At 37.3% G+C, this 17,344-nt stretch overlaps 1 protein-coding gene across 5 annotated transcripts in view; it reads right to left on the bottom strand.

The window, feature by feature from the left end:
• Positions 1–17,344, bottom strand: part of smyd5 (SMYD family member 5) — a 152,270-nt gene that overhangs the window by 48,015 nt on the left and 86,911 nt on the right. For 2 of the 5 annotated variants that reach the window (XM_039751916.1, XM_039751912.1), the window contains exon 13: positions 3,512–3,694. In XM_039751916.1, the coding sequence (XP_039607850.1) occupies positions 3,512–3,694 (183 nt within the window). Of the gene's footprint in view, positions 1–1,342; positions 2,158–3,511; positions 3,695–17,344 lie in introns of those variants that run through there. The other 3 variants (XR_005633439.1, XM_039751914.1, XM_039751915.1) reach the window with 3 other exon arrangements.

The following is a 17,344-nucleotide window of genomic DNA, read 5'->3' as shown; positions in this document are numbered from 1 at the left end:
CAGTGTTTTAAAGTGATCTACTGTATTTGCCTGGCAAATTCCTATTGGCAGGCTATTCCAGATTTTCGGTGCATAAGAGCAGAAGGCCGCCTCCCCACTTCTTTTAAGTTTAGCTTTTGGAATTCTAAGGAGACACTCATTTGAGGATCTAAGGTTACGATTTGGGATATAACGTGTCAGACATTCCGATATATAAGATGGAGCGAGATTATTTAAGGCTTTATAAACCATAAGCAGAATTTTAAAGTCAATCCTGAATGACACAAGTAACCAGTGTAGTGACATTAAAACTGTAGAAATGTGTTCAGATTTTCTTTTCCCAGTTAGGATTCTAGCAGCTGCATTCTGCACTAGTTGCAAACGATTTATGTCTTTTTTGGGTAGTCCTGAGAGGAGTGCGTTACAGTAATCTAGTCGACTGAAAACAAAAGCGTGAATTCATTTCTCAGCATCTTTCAATGATATAAGAGGTTTAATGTTTGCTATGTTTCTTAGGTGAAAAAATGCTGTCCTAGTGGTCTGATGAATATGCGATTTAAAATTCAGGTTACAGTCAACAGTTACCCCTAGGGTTTTTTACTTCCGTCTTAACTTTTAATCCTAATGCATTAAGTTTATTTCTGAAAACCTCATTGAATCCATTATTACCAATCACTAAAATTTCAGTTTTCTCTTAATTTAGTTTGAGAAAATTACTATTCATCCATTCAGAAATACCAGTAAGTAAGTAAGTAGTGTTAGTGAATTGAGAGAGTCGGTGTCATCAGGTGCTATTGATAAGTACAGCTGTGTGTCATCAGCATAGCTGTGGTAGCTCACGTTGTGCCCTGAGATAATTTGACCTAACGAAAGCATGTAGATTGAGAAGAACAGCGGACCCAGGATAGAGCCTTGTGGAACACCATATCGGATATCATGTGTCTTTGAGTTATAATTACCACAACTAACAAAGAATTTTCTCCCTGCCAGGTAGGATTCAAACCAATTTAAGACACTGCCAGAGGGGCACTGTGACGATGTGGGTTCGGCTCCACACTCCCATCGCTGTTTGGGAGCCCTCAAACCCAACACCGTCGATAATGTTACCAAGTGAGCTAGTCAGTGAAGGCAATAAGTAAGCAAGGGGATGGTAAAAAAGTTGAAACAGTGCTTTTATTAAAACAGTCAACAAAACAGTGTTCAAATAAAGTGCAGTGCCAAAGTTCTTCAATAAATAAATAATCCATTAGAAATTGGAGGTAAAATCAATAAATAGAAAATCTTCTTAAAATAACGAGGTTAAAACGATCAGGAAGCAGTCTTTAAAAACAATTGGCAAACCCGAAGCCTTCTTTAAAAAAAAAAAAAAAGTAAAAATGTAAGGTAAAACTCCTAATTGGTTTATTGTGTCAAACCAATATTATCCTAAAGCTACAAAATGTGTTACTTCACTCTGCCATGTTGAGACCACATCGCCACTGGATCACAACTGCTACTAATCTGCTCAGCCCAGGTGGGACTTTTGAATTGCTGCCATTCTGCAAATCTTCCACACTTCTGACTTCTCTCCTGGAGTTCATAATCTGGAGAAGACATCAATATTCAACATCAAGCGCACCTTCACTGCATTCATTTCCCATGGACCTGTTTGCGGGAAGATTCTTTAATATAAGCTAAGAGTAAGATGATTATTTGCGTTGTGAATGTCGTCACTGCGGCTTTGAGGTGGCACAGTAAGCAGAAGAACATTTCCAAAGTGCAAGTCCCAGCACTGAATGCTCGCAAGTACTCTTTCAAATACAATGAAAGCTACCGTAACCAGTTAATTACAGAAACGTTTTCTCTTAAAATATTCCACTACACAACTTTTTGTGACAGTCTCTCAAATATAAATTAAAACAGAGTAATAAACATTTCTACATACCGGCAAAGCCAAGACGTTTGAAGTTGAAGGCGCACCACGTGGATGAGTTTTCCGTTCGCATCAATACCTGAGGTTCAGCTTCATGACTTCATTAACAAAACACTGGCTATTCCTTAAGTGGAAAAATGCTGAAAACTACCACTAGATGGTGCTAAGCTGTTACTTGACTTGTATCAATTCAAATAATGTCCATGAGACCAGCGCAGCCTCACGTTTACCTCAAGGGTTTCACTACTGTGCTGGACTTTTAACCCCTGATAAAAAAAAAATAAAAAAAATAAAATAAAAAAATACATTATTAAACTTCATACTCCGTACTTGACTCTGTGTTTGACTAATGATCTTGCAACATTTCAGAAATTTTTTGAAGTTAATAAGAACACTTTAAACTTGAGTTATAAATTTATTTACTGTTCTTTCTGTAGCAAGGATTGAGGTTCTCTTTTAGTATAATTGTTTATACAGTACAAGCCAGATAATCTAGCTTGCTGGGGACACCTTGTGGAAATATGTGGAACTACATGTGAGAAAACTGGTATTTATTTCAGACCCAATCTTCTGTATGTGCACAAACTGCAGCATTTACTATTGGCAAACTTACAATGATTTCATAGCACTTTTTTGCTGTAAAGCTTTGCTTTTGTATTTAAATGTTAAAAAGAGTTTATTATAAAATACATTGCTCAATGAAGGCAGATAACATATTTTTTAATAGTAAAAGAAAAAATTTACAAGATCTTGGATTAAACAAAATAGATCCAACATATACTGTACCTTAATTCTATATCTGTATGAGTAAAACCTCTAAAACCTTTTTCTTTATGCTTCATTTTTCAAGTCACAGACTTAAAAAGTGGTGGTCACGTAATTCTCACGACAAGTTAGCTTTTTAACATATAACTGAGCAGAAGTGAGTGATTATAACCCCATTATCTGACTTACATCTCATAATAAATTGAGATCACTGATTGTATTTTGTCTAAACACAATATTGATTCACACCTTAAACTTATAGAGAAGTTTGATGATAATACCAAGCTAAGCAAGGAAACAGAGCTTAAGTGTAAATAAAGGTAGAGTTTTGGACACATTTGTTGGTCCCCTTCCAGGTCATTGAAAAAGTGCTGTATGCCTCCTGTAAAGTGATTAAATAAAAAATGTGCTTGTATAGTTGCATTCCTTTGATATTTCACTAAGGTAAAGAAAAGCAAGCGTGAAAAGAGATCCAGTACTGTAATGCTTATTCTACAAAGATATTCTAAAATGGCCAGGACACATTTGTTGGTACCCAGCGAAAAGATCATAAATAATTGGACTAAAATGATTTTCCATACTAGTTGTTTTCTTTAATTAGCATCACATATCTCCAATACTATAATGGGAGAAAAGTAGTCACTCTGCTGTTTGGTATCCTCATGTGTATCACACTGAACATGGACAAGAAAAAGCAAAGGAGAAAGTTGTCTGAGGAGATCAGAGAGAAAATTATAGGTAGGCAGGTTAACGCCAAAGGCTAGAAGACCACCTCCAAGCAGTTTGATGTCCCTGTGACAACAGTTGTAAATATTATTAAGAAGTTTAAGGTCCATGGGATTGTAGCCAACTTACCTGGATGTGGCTTCAAGAGGAAAATCAACCTCAGCATTGGCAGAAGGATAGTGAGAGTAGTAGACAAAAAACCAAGAACAACTTCCAAAGAGATACAAGCTGAACTCCAAGGTCAAGGTCCATGTGTCTGATCCATTTTTGAATGACAGTGGACTCAATGGAAGAAGACCCAGAAGGACTCCACTGTTGAAAGAAAGACATAAAATGCCAGACTGGAATTTGTTAAAATGCATATTGACAAGTCACAATGCTTCTGAGAGAATGTCCTTTCGACAGATGACACAAAACTACAGGCATTTTGGCAAGTCACATCAGCTCTGTGTCCACAGATGAAAAAAATAATGTGTTGGAGGTGTTTTGCTGTGTCAGGCATGGGGTGCCTTGAGTCTGTGCAGAAAACAATGAAATCTCAAGACTATCAAATAATTCTGGAGCATAATGTCCTGCCCAGTGTAAGAAAGTTGTGTTTCATTCACTGGTCATCGATCCTCCAATAGGATAATGACCTGAAACACACAGCTTAAAGCATCCAAGAATGGCTAAGAAGAAATCATTGGATTATTCTGAAATGGCCTTCTAGGAACCCTGATATAAATCTTATCAAACATCTAAGGAAAGAACTAAAACATGCAGTCTTGAGAAGGCTCCCTTCAAACCTGACATAACTGGAGCAGTTTGCTCAGGACAGCAGACAGATGCCGTGCAGAAGTCTCATTGAAAGCTCCAGGAATCACTTGTTTGCAGTGATTGCCTCTAAAGGTTGTGCAACAAAATATTAGGTTAAGGGGTTCCATCATTTTTGTCCATGCCATTTTTATTTCTGTTATTATGTTAAATATTATCTTTGAATCAAATCTCTAAAGCAAGTCTAACTTTTGTTGAATATGAAATAAACAATGATGGGTGCCAACTGCGTGTGTCAGTTTCAAGTTATTTCAGAGAAAATTATGGGTTCTTTTTTTTACTTGTGGAGGGGTGCCAACAAATTTGACCATGTCTGTAAGTAGAATGAAGTACTACACTCTGATCTATTGACAGAGAAACAGCACCACACAGGCTGTCATGGTGGTGTGATGGTTAGCACACTTATCTTCTAACTAAGGAAATGTGGAACAATTCCCACCCATTACATTTTCCTTAGTTTTTCTGTAAGGGCTCCAAGCTACCCCAGGTAGGCACACAATGTCTCTGGAGTTATTTATTGCACAGTGTTTCCAGATGTCCAATAATTCCGAGAGCAGTCATGCATTTTCTGCCACATCTAACCTCTTCTCCTGCACTCCCTTTACTGTCCGTGCCTCATTGCTGGTGTTAGCACTGTCTTAAAAACCTTACCTTTCATCTCCACGTTAATTCTTCAATCACAAAATCTTTTCATATCTTTTTCCAATTGTTCCTTCCACACTGCACTCTATGGGTTATCTATGCATCTAATTTCCAGCTAGGGCTACCATTGGTCCTAGATATTTAAATGCACCAACTCTTTTTAATGATGACAATTATTAAACCTCATATGTTCTGTCTTCTTTCTTCATATCTTCAATTCTCTATCTTCCAAAGCCCTTCACCATTCTTCAACTTCCTCTCCACTTCCTTCTTTCTGGTGCTACACAACAACAATATCATCTTCAAAAAGCAAGTACCAGGGGAATTGGTCTTTTATCTCATGACTCGACATATCCAGATCAAGGAGGTCAGGACTTAAAGAAGATCCTTGGTGCAGACCTACAGTAACTGGAATCATGTCTGTTACCCCACCCATTCAACGAGTGAGTTCAGAAAAATGAATGGATGTTTATGTAGAACTACCATATGAAAATGTGAATATTTCCAAATATGTGAGGCACCAGTGCACAAAAAGAAGGTGTCTGCACGAAACAGTATACCAATTAGCCTGTTTATTTTATTAAAGAAACAAAAAGTGGTATCTTCAAAGTTCTGCATGTATTCACCTTTTCAGTTTTTCTGTGTAGAAATTTATAATCATCTCCGCCCAAATTCAATTCTTGTCTACACGTAACAGATACAGTTCCTGCAGCCTGAATTAGACACTTTGACTTCTGTTTTTCCAAAACACCTGCAGAACAACTTGGGGAATTCCCAGATGAACCCAGGCCATCAGAAAAACCTAAACCCACCAGTGTTTTATGGTTCCTCTCATGGTGGGCAAGTGCTTTACAACTCCTGCAAAAGGTGACATGGAGACATTCACTCTTGATGACCAAACCTTAAACCAAAAAAAAAGTCTCCCTTCAAACTGCAGGAGCAGCAGCTCTACTTCAAAGTCCTCCTGGACTGTTGACTTCCTCACACAAGGATTTTATTGTGTGTTTTTTTGCAGTGATACAGTGCAGAGTTCAGTTATGTACTCGTAAGTCACTCACTCATGGTCCCACAACGATAGAATAGAGAGGATTCAACTAACAATCCTAAACTTTAACAATCAGTATCTTAATCACTAGGACACAACATGCTTTCTGAAATCCATGATTTTGGTTAACCATTAAATTGAAAGAGATTCCATTTCACTCTAACTGTCTTGCATGACATCTGTAGTTAATAGGTGCTTAACAGCTCCTAGTAAACTAATTTCTTTGAAATTTGGTTATATGTACCGTTTAAGGAAATGTGTTGTGAAAGTTTATACTTTACTGAGATATCTCAAATAGCACATGCCAAACAGATTTTTCTTTAATTTGACAAACATCCATTTAATAGATGCAGGGTACTGAAAACACGTGCCAGCCATTTCTGCCTGTGTAGTTCCGGTGTCAAAGAAAGGAAATTCCAGTGATTCTAAGGACTTCAGGCCAGTTGCTCTTATTTCATACAACATGATGACCTTTAAAAGGCTGGTCCTAAAACTGCCAAGACCCCTTGTTTCAAAACATCTGAATCTTCTGCAGTTTGCCTATCAGACACATATAGGTGAGGAGGCTGCTCAAATCTACATGCTCCACAGAGCCTACTCACACTTGGACAAACCCAGTACCAGAATCAGGGTAATGTTCTTTGATTAATTTAGTGCCTTTAACACCAATCTACATCATCAACTGGGGAAAAAGCTCATGGTTTTGCATTATGATGCTTCCATAGTCTCCTGGATCATGGACTACCTGCCCATCAGACAGAAGTGTGTGTGGCTGAAGGAATGTGTGTCAGAAATGGAGGTGTGTAATATTGGAGCATCCCAGGGAACTGTCCTGTCTCCCTTCCTGTTCACCCACTAAACAACAGACTTCCAGCACAATATCAGCACTTGTCATCAATAAAAAATATTCAGATAAATTTTCCATCTCAGGCTGCTTAGTAATGGAGATGAGTCAGAGTGCAGGAAGATCGTGGACAAATTTGTTGTGTGGTGCATGGACAACAAACGCTGATCAACATCAGCAAGTCAAAAAAGTGGTGGTGGACCTCTGACATGACAAGAAGTCTCAGAGACCTGTCACTATTCAGGGGGAGGACGTGGAATTGGTGCAAAGTTACAAGTACCTTATGGTTTTCCATACAAACAGCAAACTGGACTGGTTTGACAACACTGTGGTGCTGTACAAGAAAGGGCAAGAGCATACTGTACTTCCTAAAGAGACCCAGATCTTTCGATGTGTGCAGCAAGCAGCTGGAAATGTTCTACCAGTTCATAGTAGTCAGTGTGGTGTTTTACGCTGCAGTCTCCAGAGGAAGCAACTTGAGCTCAAAAGAAGCACAATGCCTGAGCAAATCCTGGACACACTGGAAACTGTCGTGGAAAAGAGGATGGTTGAAAAACTGGATGCCATCATTAAAACTCCCCTTCATCCCCTCCAGGAGGTGCTCTCTTTGAGCAATGTTCTAAGAAGGTCTTTTCTGCCCATTGCTATCAGGCAATTCAATGCTTCCTCCCAAAGTACTGCTTAAGTTCATTTTGAAATATCTGCACAATATACATTTATTTGTATTTATTTATGTACTGATTTATTGATTGCCTGTATTATTTGTCCTGTGAGTCTCTATCCTTGTTTTTCGTTTTTGCTGCTGTGTGCATCTGAATTTCAAAGTGGGATTATTAAAGTTTATCTAATCTAACCTAATTTAAAAACTTTGGAAATTTTTCAAACACATCAATCTTAAAGCAGGTAAACATTCTGCGTAACCTTAATTATTGATTAATTTACATTAAATGAGTATATTTCAAATTGCATATTTTCCTCTTTTGACATGTCTGGTAGCCAAACCTGATGACAAAATGGTAGCCAATACCAGTGATTCAATTGCCAGCAGAGTCATGGTTGTAGGTGGGAAGTCTCGATATTATGGACTGCGGCGTACTGATTTACATGATGTAGCAAGTCATTTTCTTCAAATTACTATTAACTATACAGGTGCCGGTCATAAAATTAGAATATCATGACAAAGTTGATTTATTTCAGTAATTCCATTCAAAATGTGAAACTTGTATATTAGATTCATTCATTACACACAGACTGATGTATTTCAAATGTTTATTTCTTTTAATTTTGATGATTATAACTGACAACTAATGAAAGTCCCAAATTCAGTATCTCGGAAAATTAGAATATTGTGAAAAGGTTCAATATTGAAGACACCTGGTGCCACACTCTAATCAGCTAATTAACTCAAAACACCTGCAAAAGCCTTTAAATGGTCTCTCAGTCTAGTTCTGTAGGCTACACAATCATGGGGAAGACTGCCGACTTGACAGTTGTCCAAAAGACGACCATTGACACCTTGCACAAGGAGGGCAAGACACAAAAGGTCATTGCTAAAGAGGCTGGCTGTTCACAGAGCTCTGTGTCCAAGCACATTAATAGAGAGGCAAAGGAAAGGACAAGATGTGGTAGAAAAAGTGTACAAGCAATAGGGATAACCGCACCCTGGAGAGGATTGTGAAACAAAACCCATTCAAAACTGTGGGGGAGATTCACAAAGAGTGGACTGCAGCTGGAGTCAGTGCTTCAAGAACCACCACGCACAGACGTATGCAAGACATGGGTTTCAGCTGTCACATTCTTTGTGTCAAGCCACTCTTGAACAAGAGACAACGTCAGAAGCGTCTTGACTGAACTGCTGCTGTGTGGTCCAAAGTTATGTTCTCTGATGAAAGTAAATTTTGCATTTCCTTAGGAAATCAAGGTCCCAGAGTCTGGAGGAAGAGAGGAGAGGCACAGAATCCACGTTGCTTGAGGTCCAGTGTAAAGTTTCCACAGTCAGTGATGGTTTGGGGTGCCATGTCATCTGCTGGTGTTGGTCCATTGTGTTTTCTGAGGTCCAAGGTCAACACAGCCGTCTACCAGGAAGTTTTAGAGCACTTCATGCTTCCTGCTGCTGACAAATATTATGGAGATGCACATTTCATTTTCCAACAGGACCTGGCACCTGCACACAGTGCCAAAACTACCAGTACCTGGTTTAAGGACCATAGTATCCCTGTTCTTGATTGGCCAGCAAACTCTCCTGACCTTAACCCCATAGAAAATCTATGGGGTATTGTGAAGAGGAAGATGCAATACGCCAGACCCAACAATTCAGAAGAGCTGAAGGCCACTATCAGAGCAACATGGGCTCTCATAACACCTGAGCAGTGCCACAGACTGATCGACTCCATGCCACGCCGCATTGCTGCAGTAATCCAGGCCAAAGGAGCCCCAACTAAATATTGAGTGCTGTACATGCTCATACTTTTCATGTTCATACCTTTCAGTTGGCCAACATTTCTAAAAATCCTTTTTTTGCATTGGTCTTAATTTATATTCAAATTTTCCGAGATACTGAATTTGGGACTTTCATTAGTTGTCAGTTATAAACATCAAAATTAAAAGAAATAAACATTTGAAATACATCAGTCTGTGTGTAATGAATGAATCTAATATACAAGTTTCACTTTTTGAAGATATTCTAATTTTATGACCGGCACCTGTAGGTCCTCCACAACCAACAACTAACACCAGGAGCCTCATGTATAAATGGTGCATACGTACAAAAATGTTGTGTATACCCATTTCCACGCTAACATCGCGATGTATAAAAATCAAACTTGGCGTAAAGCCACTCACATTCTCACATCTCATCCCAAGAGCTATAAATGCACTCAATCAGTCCATCAAGTGATCCCGGCAGAAGTTTGTATTTAAAATTACAATGACCTCACTGTAAACTTGCACTACAGTTCTAGTATCGCAGAACCTGGAGCACTTTATGAAACATTTGCTCTATATGTATTTGTATATTGTACTTATGCTTTCATATTGTGCATTTTTTCATTGTTTTTTTATCGCATTATTATTATTATATCATTTTATAGAAAAATAAGTTTATGGAGGATTTGAATATGGAATCTCATTGTACCATACAATAACAATAAAGGAATTCAATTGAATAGAAGAGAGTGCGTATTTACAGATGGTGACGACTGCCTTCTAAGTCGATTTAGATTCCCAAGCACCATCTTTTTTGAGCACTTGATATCATTTTTAAGAAGAATTGCATTAAAGTATGTATATTACATTATACAGATAAATTTTTAACTTCATTTAAATAATGTATACGGTTAATAAATAAACGTGTGGGCACGGGACGCAGCGGTAGAGATCAGATAGTGCCCTGTCCAGGGATTGTTCTTGCCTTGCGCTGTATGCTTGCTGTGACTGGTGCGACCCTGAATGGATAAATGGATGGAATAATTAAAAATGTACTACAAAGATATTTGAATGTTCCTTACACGTTTTAATGACTCGGCGTTCTAAACTTACAGATAGCTTGACATTTATTAAACAGCTTATTGTGTGGCAATTGGTTACATGTAGAAAGAAAAGGAATGACAGGAACTTGGGTTTGGTACATTTGAAAGAGACAGTACTGCTGCATTAAATTATTTCATCGAGGGTCACACAAGCCACAATAAAAATCTTGTGGGAGGCAGGAACAATCTCTGGACAGGGCACCAGCTCATCGCTACCAATGCGCCACCATGCCCCTATGTTTAATACATGCTTTAATTCATTTCATCATAAAAATGATATCAAGTATACATGTTAGTATTTAAATTGTTTAGAGAGATGTAATAACATGAATGTAATGGATTCTGTGTCCTATTGGCATAAAAGAAAGCCCTTTTAAGAAGCACGTAGTGATTCACACACATAGAGTACATAGAAAAAGACATAGATTATGAAGCATTTAACGTGCTACTTTAGTTACGATGGGATCTGAGAAACTCTACTAAATTAAACATTGATTTTTAAGATTAAGTTCACAACGTTGTACTTTAATGAAAAAATAAACAACAGGATTAAAGTGAACATTTTGACCTTTTTTATCACTGTGTCCCTATTTTTTTTATTTTGTCTGTACCCTAATACACTTCCGTATGACACTCAGATGGTGAGATATGACTTGCCTTTTCACTGCGACTTTGATATCTGACCACTACTTTTATTTCGGGCATTGTGCGATGTTCTAATCTTGAATTTTCAAGTGTCTCCACTCTGTATCACTCAATCAACGTCTGTTTGTTGTTTATACCACTGCTTAAACCAACAAATAGTACATTTTTCCTTGTTTCCTCTTTGTATTTGTTGAAATGCTTCTTTTTTCCTCATGCTTTTGCCATTGCCTTTTCACAGAATGCTGAACTTAAGTGGCTATTTATATTGATTTGCATAATGGGAGAAGTGTGCCAAGAAAAGCTACTTTGGATCCTTCAGACCTGCAGCAATATACCTTTATAATGCTGGATTGTAACTTCTCTACTTATTTTTAACAAAGTCAGATGTTTTCTTGTTTTGGTAGATCATTGTGTGCACTTGATGGGGTTGTTGTATTATTTATTAAGGTTATGTAAAAAGCTAACATTTTGATGGATGGATGGATGGATGGATGGATAGAGATAGAGTCGTGGAGAAAACTGCCTCAGAAAGAAACACAAAGAGTCTCTGGATGAGCAGCCAGAATATACTTTATTGTAAAGCATATAAAACCACTGCAAACCAAAGCCATCTCAGTTCACAAAAGTGAGTTGTTTGCTTTGGGCTTGCCTTATATTTATTACAATTCTTATCACAAACCATCCCCGCTTCCCACTTTTTCTCAACACCTGCTTTACATGGTTTTCTATGACAATTACCACGCTACATACCATTTCTCATAACAATCACCCAGTTTTGCAGACTTCATCATACCAATCTCCTTCCCAATCTACACTTTCTCATAACAGTCACTTTCACTTGAAGGACATAGTCTCCATCTGGTGGTATCACCCAACCACCACTCCCTTAATTTTCACATTCCTAATCCTAGGCTGTCAAACATTGGTGGGTTTTTAGTTAATTAATCAATTCTCACCATTAACTTGGAATAAGAGGGGCCCACAGGTGAAAACTAGACTGCTCAAATAATAATTACTTGTTGCACCAGCATCCCTTAAGGCTAAAGTCATAGGCTGCTGTGCTGGTAAGTGCACAGCTTCACTAATAAGTGCTAAGCTATGGACAGCCTTGAACAGACAAGCATAGTGCTTCCTGACCCTTTGGAAGAAAGAAAAAAATACAAGTCTTTAACAATTAACCTATACATAGCTTAAAGCTAGCTAGTATTAATAAATTTTGCTGTAACTTGATTTATATTGATTCATGAGGAAGAACTGACATGTAGACTTAAATGCAGCTGTGCCATTAGACAGTGGTGTGCAGTCTCACACTATCTTTGACTTGCCAACTCAGAGGCTAAGCTGCTAGGAATAGAAGCAGGTGGCCTTGAAATCACAGGCTTCCAATTAAGAGAGGGAAAAACACTAGCCTTCAATAATCAATTCTTAAACTCTTATAGTTCAAGCTAGCTAACACAATGCATTTTTCTTTAACTTGATCACCTAAGGTATTCAGCTCCAGCATGTAAATTTAAATGCTATCTAAAATGTTTATATGTGCAAATGCAAAAACTTGCATTAGGTTTTCTTAAAATTAAACACCTGTGTTTGATGAGAATGTCAGTTAATTTTTTCCATTGACAGCAGGGCATGAGTGCCTGTCTTCCTGCTATCACATCAAGCAAAATGCTGCAGATTGTTTGTCATTAACAAAAATGGAAAATAACTGTCAATGTCTCTGATTTTTCTTTTGCCTTTTTAATGGGTTTTTGTGAATGAGACCACTGAGGTGAGACACATGAGAGTTGGTAGCAGTTACCAGCAGAATAGCATATTTTTCTGTTCCCTTTCAGTTCTGAAAGTCGATGACCCAGATGAATAATAATGACCCTAAACTAACCCAGCTTATGGGCCAGTCACCATTAAACATCCTCTAGGTCACTTCCCCAATGTCCATCAATCAGATGGCAATGTCTCCCCCAAGAACCACTTTGGAATGTGCAAAACTCATTGCTTTTAGTTAGCAAGGTCAGTGTGGGGGTGTTCTGAAAATGTTGAACCTGACCTATTACCAGGAGCACCAGCAAAACCAAGCAGGATTTACTTTTCAGTGTAATCCATGTGAATACTAATACACCTCCTAAAGTATTCTTAAGTTTATAAGTTCATTAATTTTTTTCAAATCTATCTTTATTTTCTGCTACTCTAATTTCCTTACACATCACCACAAGTGTGACACAAGAATTTCACTATGCACTTGTAGTATATGTGACAATAAAGATCTCTAATGCAATCTCTAATCTTGTATAACCATTCTTTTATGGCTGAATTCACATTTTTATCATTGGAATATCACATCTCAAAGAAGTAGCTCTCAAGATGAGGAACAGATGATAGTCACATGTAGGAATGTTTTCAGTTTCACATAATGATTCTTGCAACACAGCCAGGACATTATTACGTAGCAAAACGAAGATGGTTGACAGCTTTGCTTTGTATTTTTCCCCTAATCAACGGTCACAAATGTCAAGGCACATCAGAGTAATGTGTGCCTTCTGAGGCATGTACATCTAAATAATATAGACTACACACTAAACATCATGAGAAATTGTGCATGATTTGGGTAGCACTTGCTGGGATCTAAGATTTACTTGGTGTTGGAGAATCACCACATCTTTCTGATATCATAATGATGTATCCGAGTTTCATAACTAGTTATGGACCACTTCTATAATTTCCCTCGGTCCAAATTCATTAGCTTGAAATTCTGCTCAGAACTTTGGATGAGGTGATTCTGTTTTACAGGAGTTGACTTTCTGGACAGTCAATGTGCACAAATGTAGTACAAGTTTAATTGTTCATGAAAAATGGAAAACAGACCCATAATCAATTGCTATTAAACCTTCAATCAAATGCACTATCACTTTTAAATCCTGAATTCTGCAAGCACATCTATTGAGTATAGCAATTGAATTTAAATGAAACTGGCACATGTTGATTAGAGAAGAATGAATCACTGAAGGAATATTGTTCTCTACCATTAGACATTTAATGACAGCATCATACTTGATTTTGCAGTTTTCAGGTGGACATGGTTCTGAAATAACAAGTCATAAATCTGTTACTGTGTAGTCCAGACTCAAAATCTTTTGATCTTGCCTCATATAATAGATAGGGATTATGTTTATTTTATAAGACGCCAGTATTTATTTTTTTTGTGTTAACATTTATCATTTCAAAACTCTTTTTAAAGTTGTTTCTTTTCAGTTGACTCCTCCAGCACATACTTTCACACTGATTTATAGTTGTGTTTTTGTTGGCATACCTTAAAACTGATTCAGATTTATGTAGCAACTGAAAAAAGGGGAGTTTAACTACTCAGATTATTAGACATTTGGGGCTTTTTCTTTACCATAGTGAGGATTCTTCTGTTATCAGCAATGGACCTCTGCCTTGACTTACCAGCCAGTTTGCAATTACTGAGCTCCCCAGTGAATTTTCTCTTCTTAATGATATTCTAGACAGTTGATTTAGGTAATCCTTATGTTTTATCAATGTCTCTAATGGTTTTACTCTAGTTGTTTAGCCTCGTACTTTCTTCTTTAACTTTCAATCGGCAAAGCCCTTGTCCTCATGTTAAAGAACAGCAATTACAGGCTCCAAATGTAATGTGTAGGTAGAAGCCAGCCTAGGTATTTACACTAATGGAGCAATCAAAAAAACCTGATTCATCATAAACACATGTGACACCAATTATCCCCTCACCCTACATTTCAGGGCATGTGACATGTCAAAAAAGGGCTGTCAATTCTACATGGTGTGACTGAATTGCATACAAATACACTTAAATTAAAGTCTGCACTGTGCACTTTAATCACATCTGAATGGTTTGACTTGCAATTTTAAACTGTGGACCAGAGGGTTAAATTAAGGAAAAATAGGTCTTTGTCTCACTTAGTATTAGATTTGTCTATTGCAGTTATTGTAAATTTTATGCAGATAAACAGATGTTTTAAGATTAATAAATGTACTGCTATACTATTCATTTATTGAAGTATTTTCCAGACCTGACTGCTGTCTTGATCAGGACAGACTCTATACCAAAACAATGTATTAAGTTTAAAAGGTGAATGGATAAAATACTAAGCCTGTGAACACTTCCATCTGCAACATTATATACCAAAAAATTATATTATATATATATATATATATATATATATATATATATATATATTATATAAATTAAATAATTAATTAATTAAATACAGACATAACACTTTCAAACCTACTTGATCCTGCATGACAGAAACCATGCCCAGACAGGGTGCCAGTATACAGTGATCCCTCGCTATATCGCGCTTTGACTTTCGCGGCTTCACTCCATTGCGGATTTTAAATGTGTGCATATTTAAATATATATTATGGATTTTTCGCTGGTTCCTAGATTTCTGAGGACAATGGGTCTTTTAATTTATGGTACATGCTTCCTCAGTTAGTTTGCCCAGTTGATTTCATACAAGGGACGCTTTTGGCGGATGACTGAGAAGCTACCCAATCAGAGCACTATTACATAATAAATAAAACTCCTCAATGATATACAATATGCTTCCCGTGCGGTGCTTCGCATAATTGAAAGCCCGAACAGCACATATTGATTTTGATTGTTTGTTTTTCTCCATCTCTCTCTCTCTCTCTGACATTCTCTACTCCTGACGGAGGGTGTGTGAGCAGAGGGGCTGTTTGCACACTGGCCTAGAGGATATGGATGCTCCTTTAAAAAATGCTGAAAGACTACCTTCACATTGCTCCCTTCCTTGCAGCTGCTTTTTCCGGCAGTACTTCACATACTTAAAAGCCCGAACAGCCCTATTGATTTTTGATTGTTTGCTTTTCTCTCTCTCTCTGACATTCTCTGCATGGCCCTCCTCACTCAAGCGCCAGCCTTGGGTTGTTCCTTACCTCTGCTTAACTAGCAAACAAGAGAACTACCTAACAGATATAGATCATTTTTTTTTCTATAATTTGCTTGAACATTCCAGTTGATTTTGCAACTTCTCTCATCACGCTAAGAATCATAGTTTGCTTGCAGGAGTGATATATTTGTGCTAATCCGAAACAGAGGCTGTAGGCAGTACCGCTGAAACTGAGGTATATGTGCAGTTCTCCACAATATCAAGAGCTCTCCATAACAGTGGACTATTTGGGATGGAGGTAAAATAGAAGGCAGTATTCATGAACATCCATAAAAACATACGTCAGGAGTTTACCACAATGCATCAGAAAGAACAAGGTAGGATCTGGGAAAATGACTGGTCAAACAGCAAGATGAAACCAAGATAGAATTTATCAGCCAAAATTCAAAAGATTGTGTTGGTGCAGACCCTACACTGCCTACACCTGAAAAAAATACAATCCTGACAGTGAAGTATGGTGGTAGTAGGATAATGCTGTGGGGATGATTTTTATCTTAAATTGTGAATCTTTTTAAGACTGAAGGAAGATGGATGGAACTAACTAACAGGAAAATAGTGGAAGAGAACTTATTCCAACTGGCTAAGAAACAGGAGGTTTGGAAGATTTCCACCTTCCCGCTAGACAACACTGGAGTGACTGTAAAACAAAAAAATAAACTCATACAACAGCATAATCAAAGTACTAATCTCAACCCCAATAAGAATCTGTGGTACACTTTGAAAACCAACCTGAACAATCTGCAGAAACTCTACCGGAAGAATGAGGCAAAAATCACTCCTGAACTGTTTCAAACTTACACCAAAAGACACAAGGCCATTGTTGCAGCAAAAGAAGTCTACCCTAAATAATGACATGCAGTGTTTTTCAGTTTAAATTTTTTTAGAATTATACTTTTGGCAAATTATTTACTTTGACTTTAAAAATGAACTGTTTGAAGAATTAGTTGGTCAAAAATAATGACTGGAAGAATATATGCATGTTTCTTCTGAAATTCAAAGAATGGTGATGATTTTCAAGAGGACTGAATGATTTTGTAAGGCACTTATGCAGAGAACTACTGATGCATGGAACAAGTTATGAAGTAGGGTAGTTGGAAGTGGTATTTTGGGCGTCATCAAATTTCATACTAGTAATATTGTAGTAATGTTATGGCATTGGAAAATAATGTGCCTAATTAGGCCAAATGGCCTGTTGTTTTTAAGTAATGGAAGCTAACATAAATATTTGGTTAAAATATTACATACTTTTTTACTGTATGATTTTAACATTATGTTAGTACAAGGTGAAGCAAGTGAACTTCTCTTTGGGATTAATAAAGCTTTTAGAATCAGATCAAAAGTATACTAGGAATTTCTCTTGTTGTATTGATGCAACAACTCAAAACACAAAAAGATAAAATATGATGCAGTATACAAGGGCAGCACAAAATTTAAACAGATAAAATAGAAAAACTATAATAAAGTACTGTATGAAAAGGGAAAAAAGTCCATGTT

Source organism: Polypterus senegalus, chromosome 4 (genome assembly GCF_016835505.1).
Source record: "Polypterus senegalus isolate Bchr_013 chromosome 4, ASM1683550v1, whole genome shotgun sequence".
In the NCBI taxonomy this organism is placed as follows: domain Eukaryota; kingdom Metazoa; phylum Chordata; class Cladistia; order Polypteriformes; family Polypteridae; genus Polypterus; species Polypterus senegalus.
This window is presented reverse-complemented; position numbering and strand designations above follow the sequence as displayed.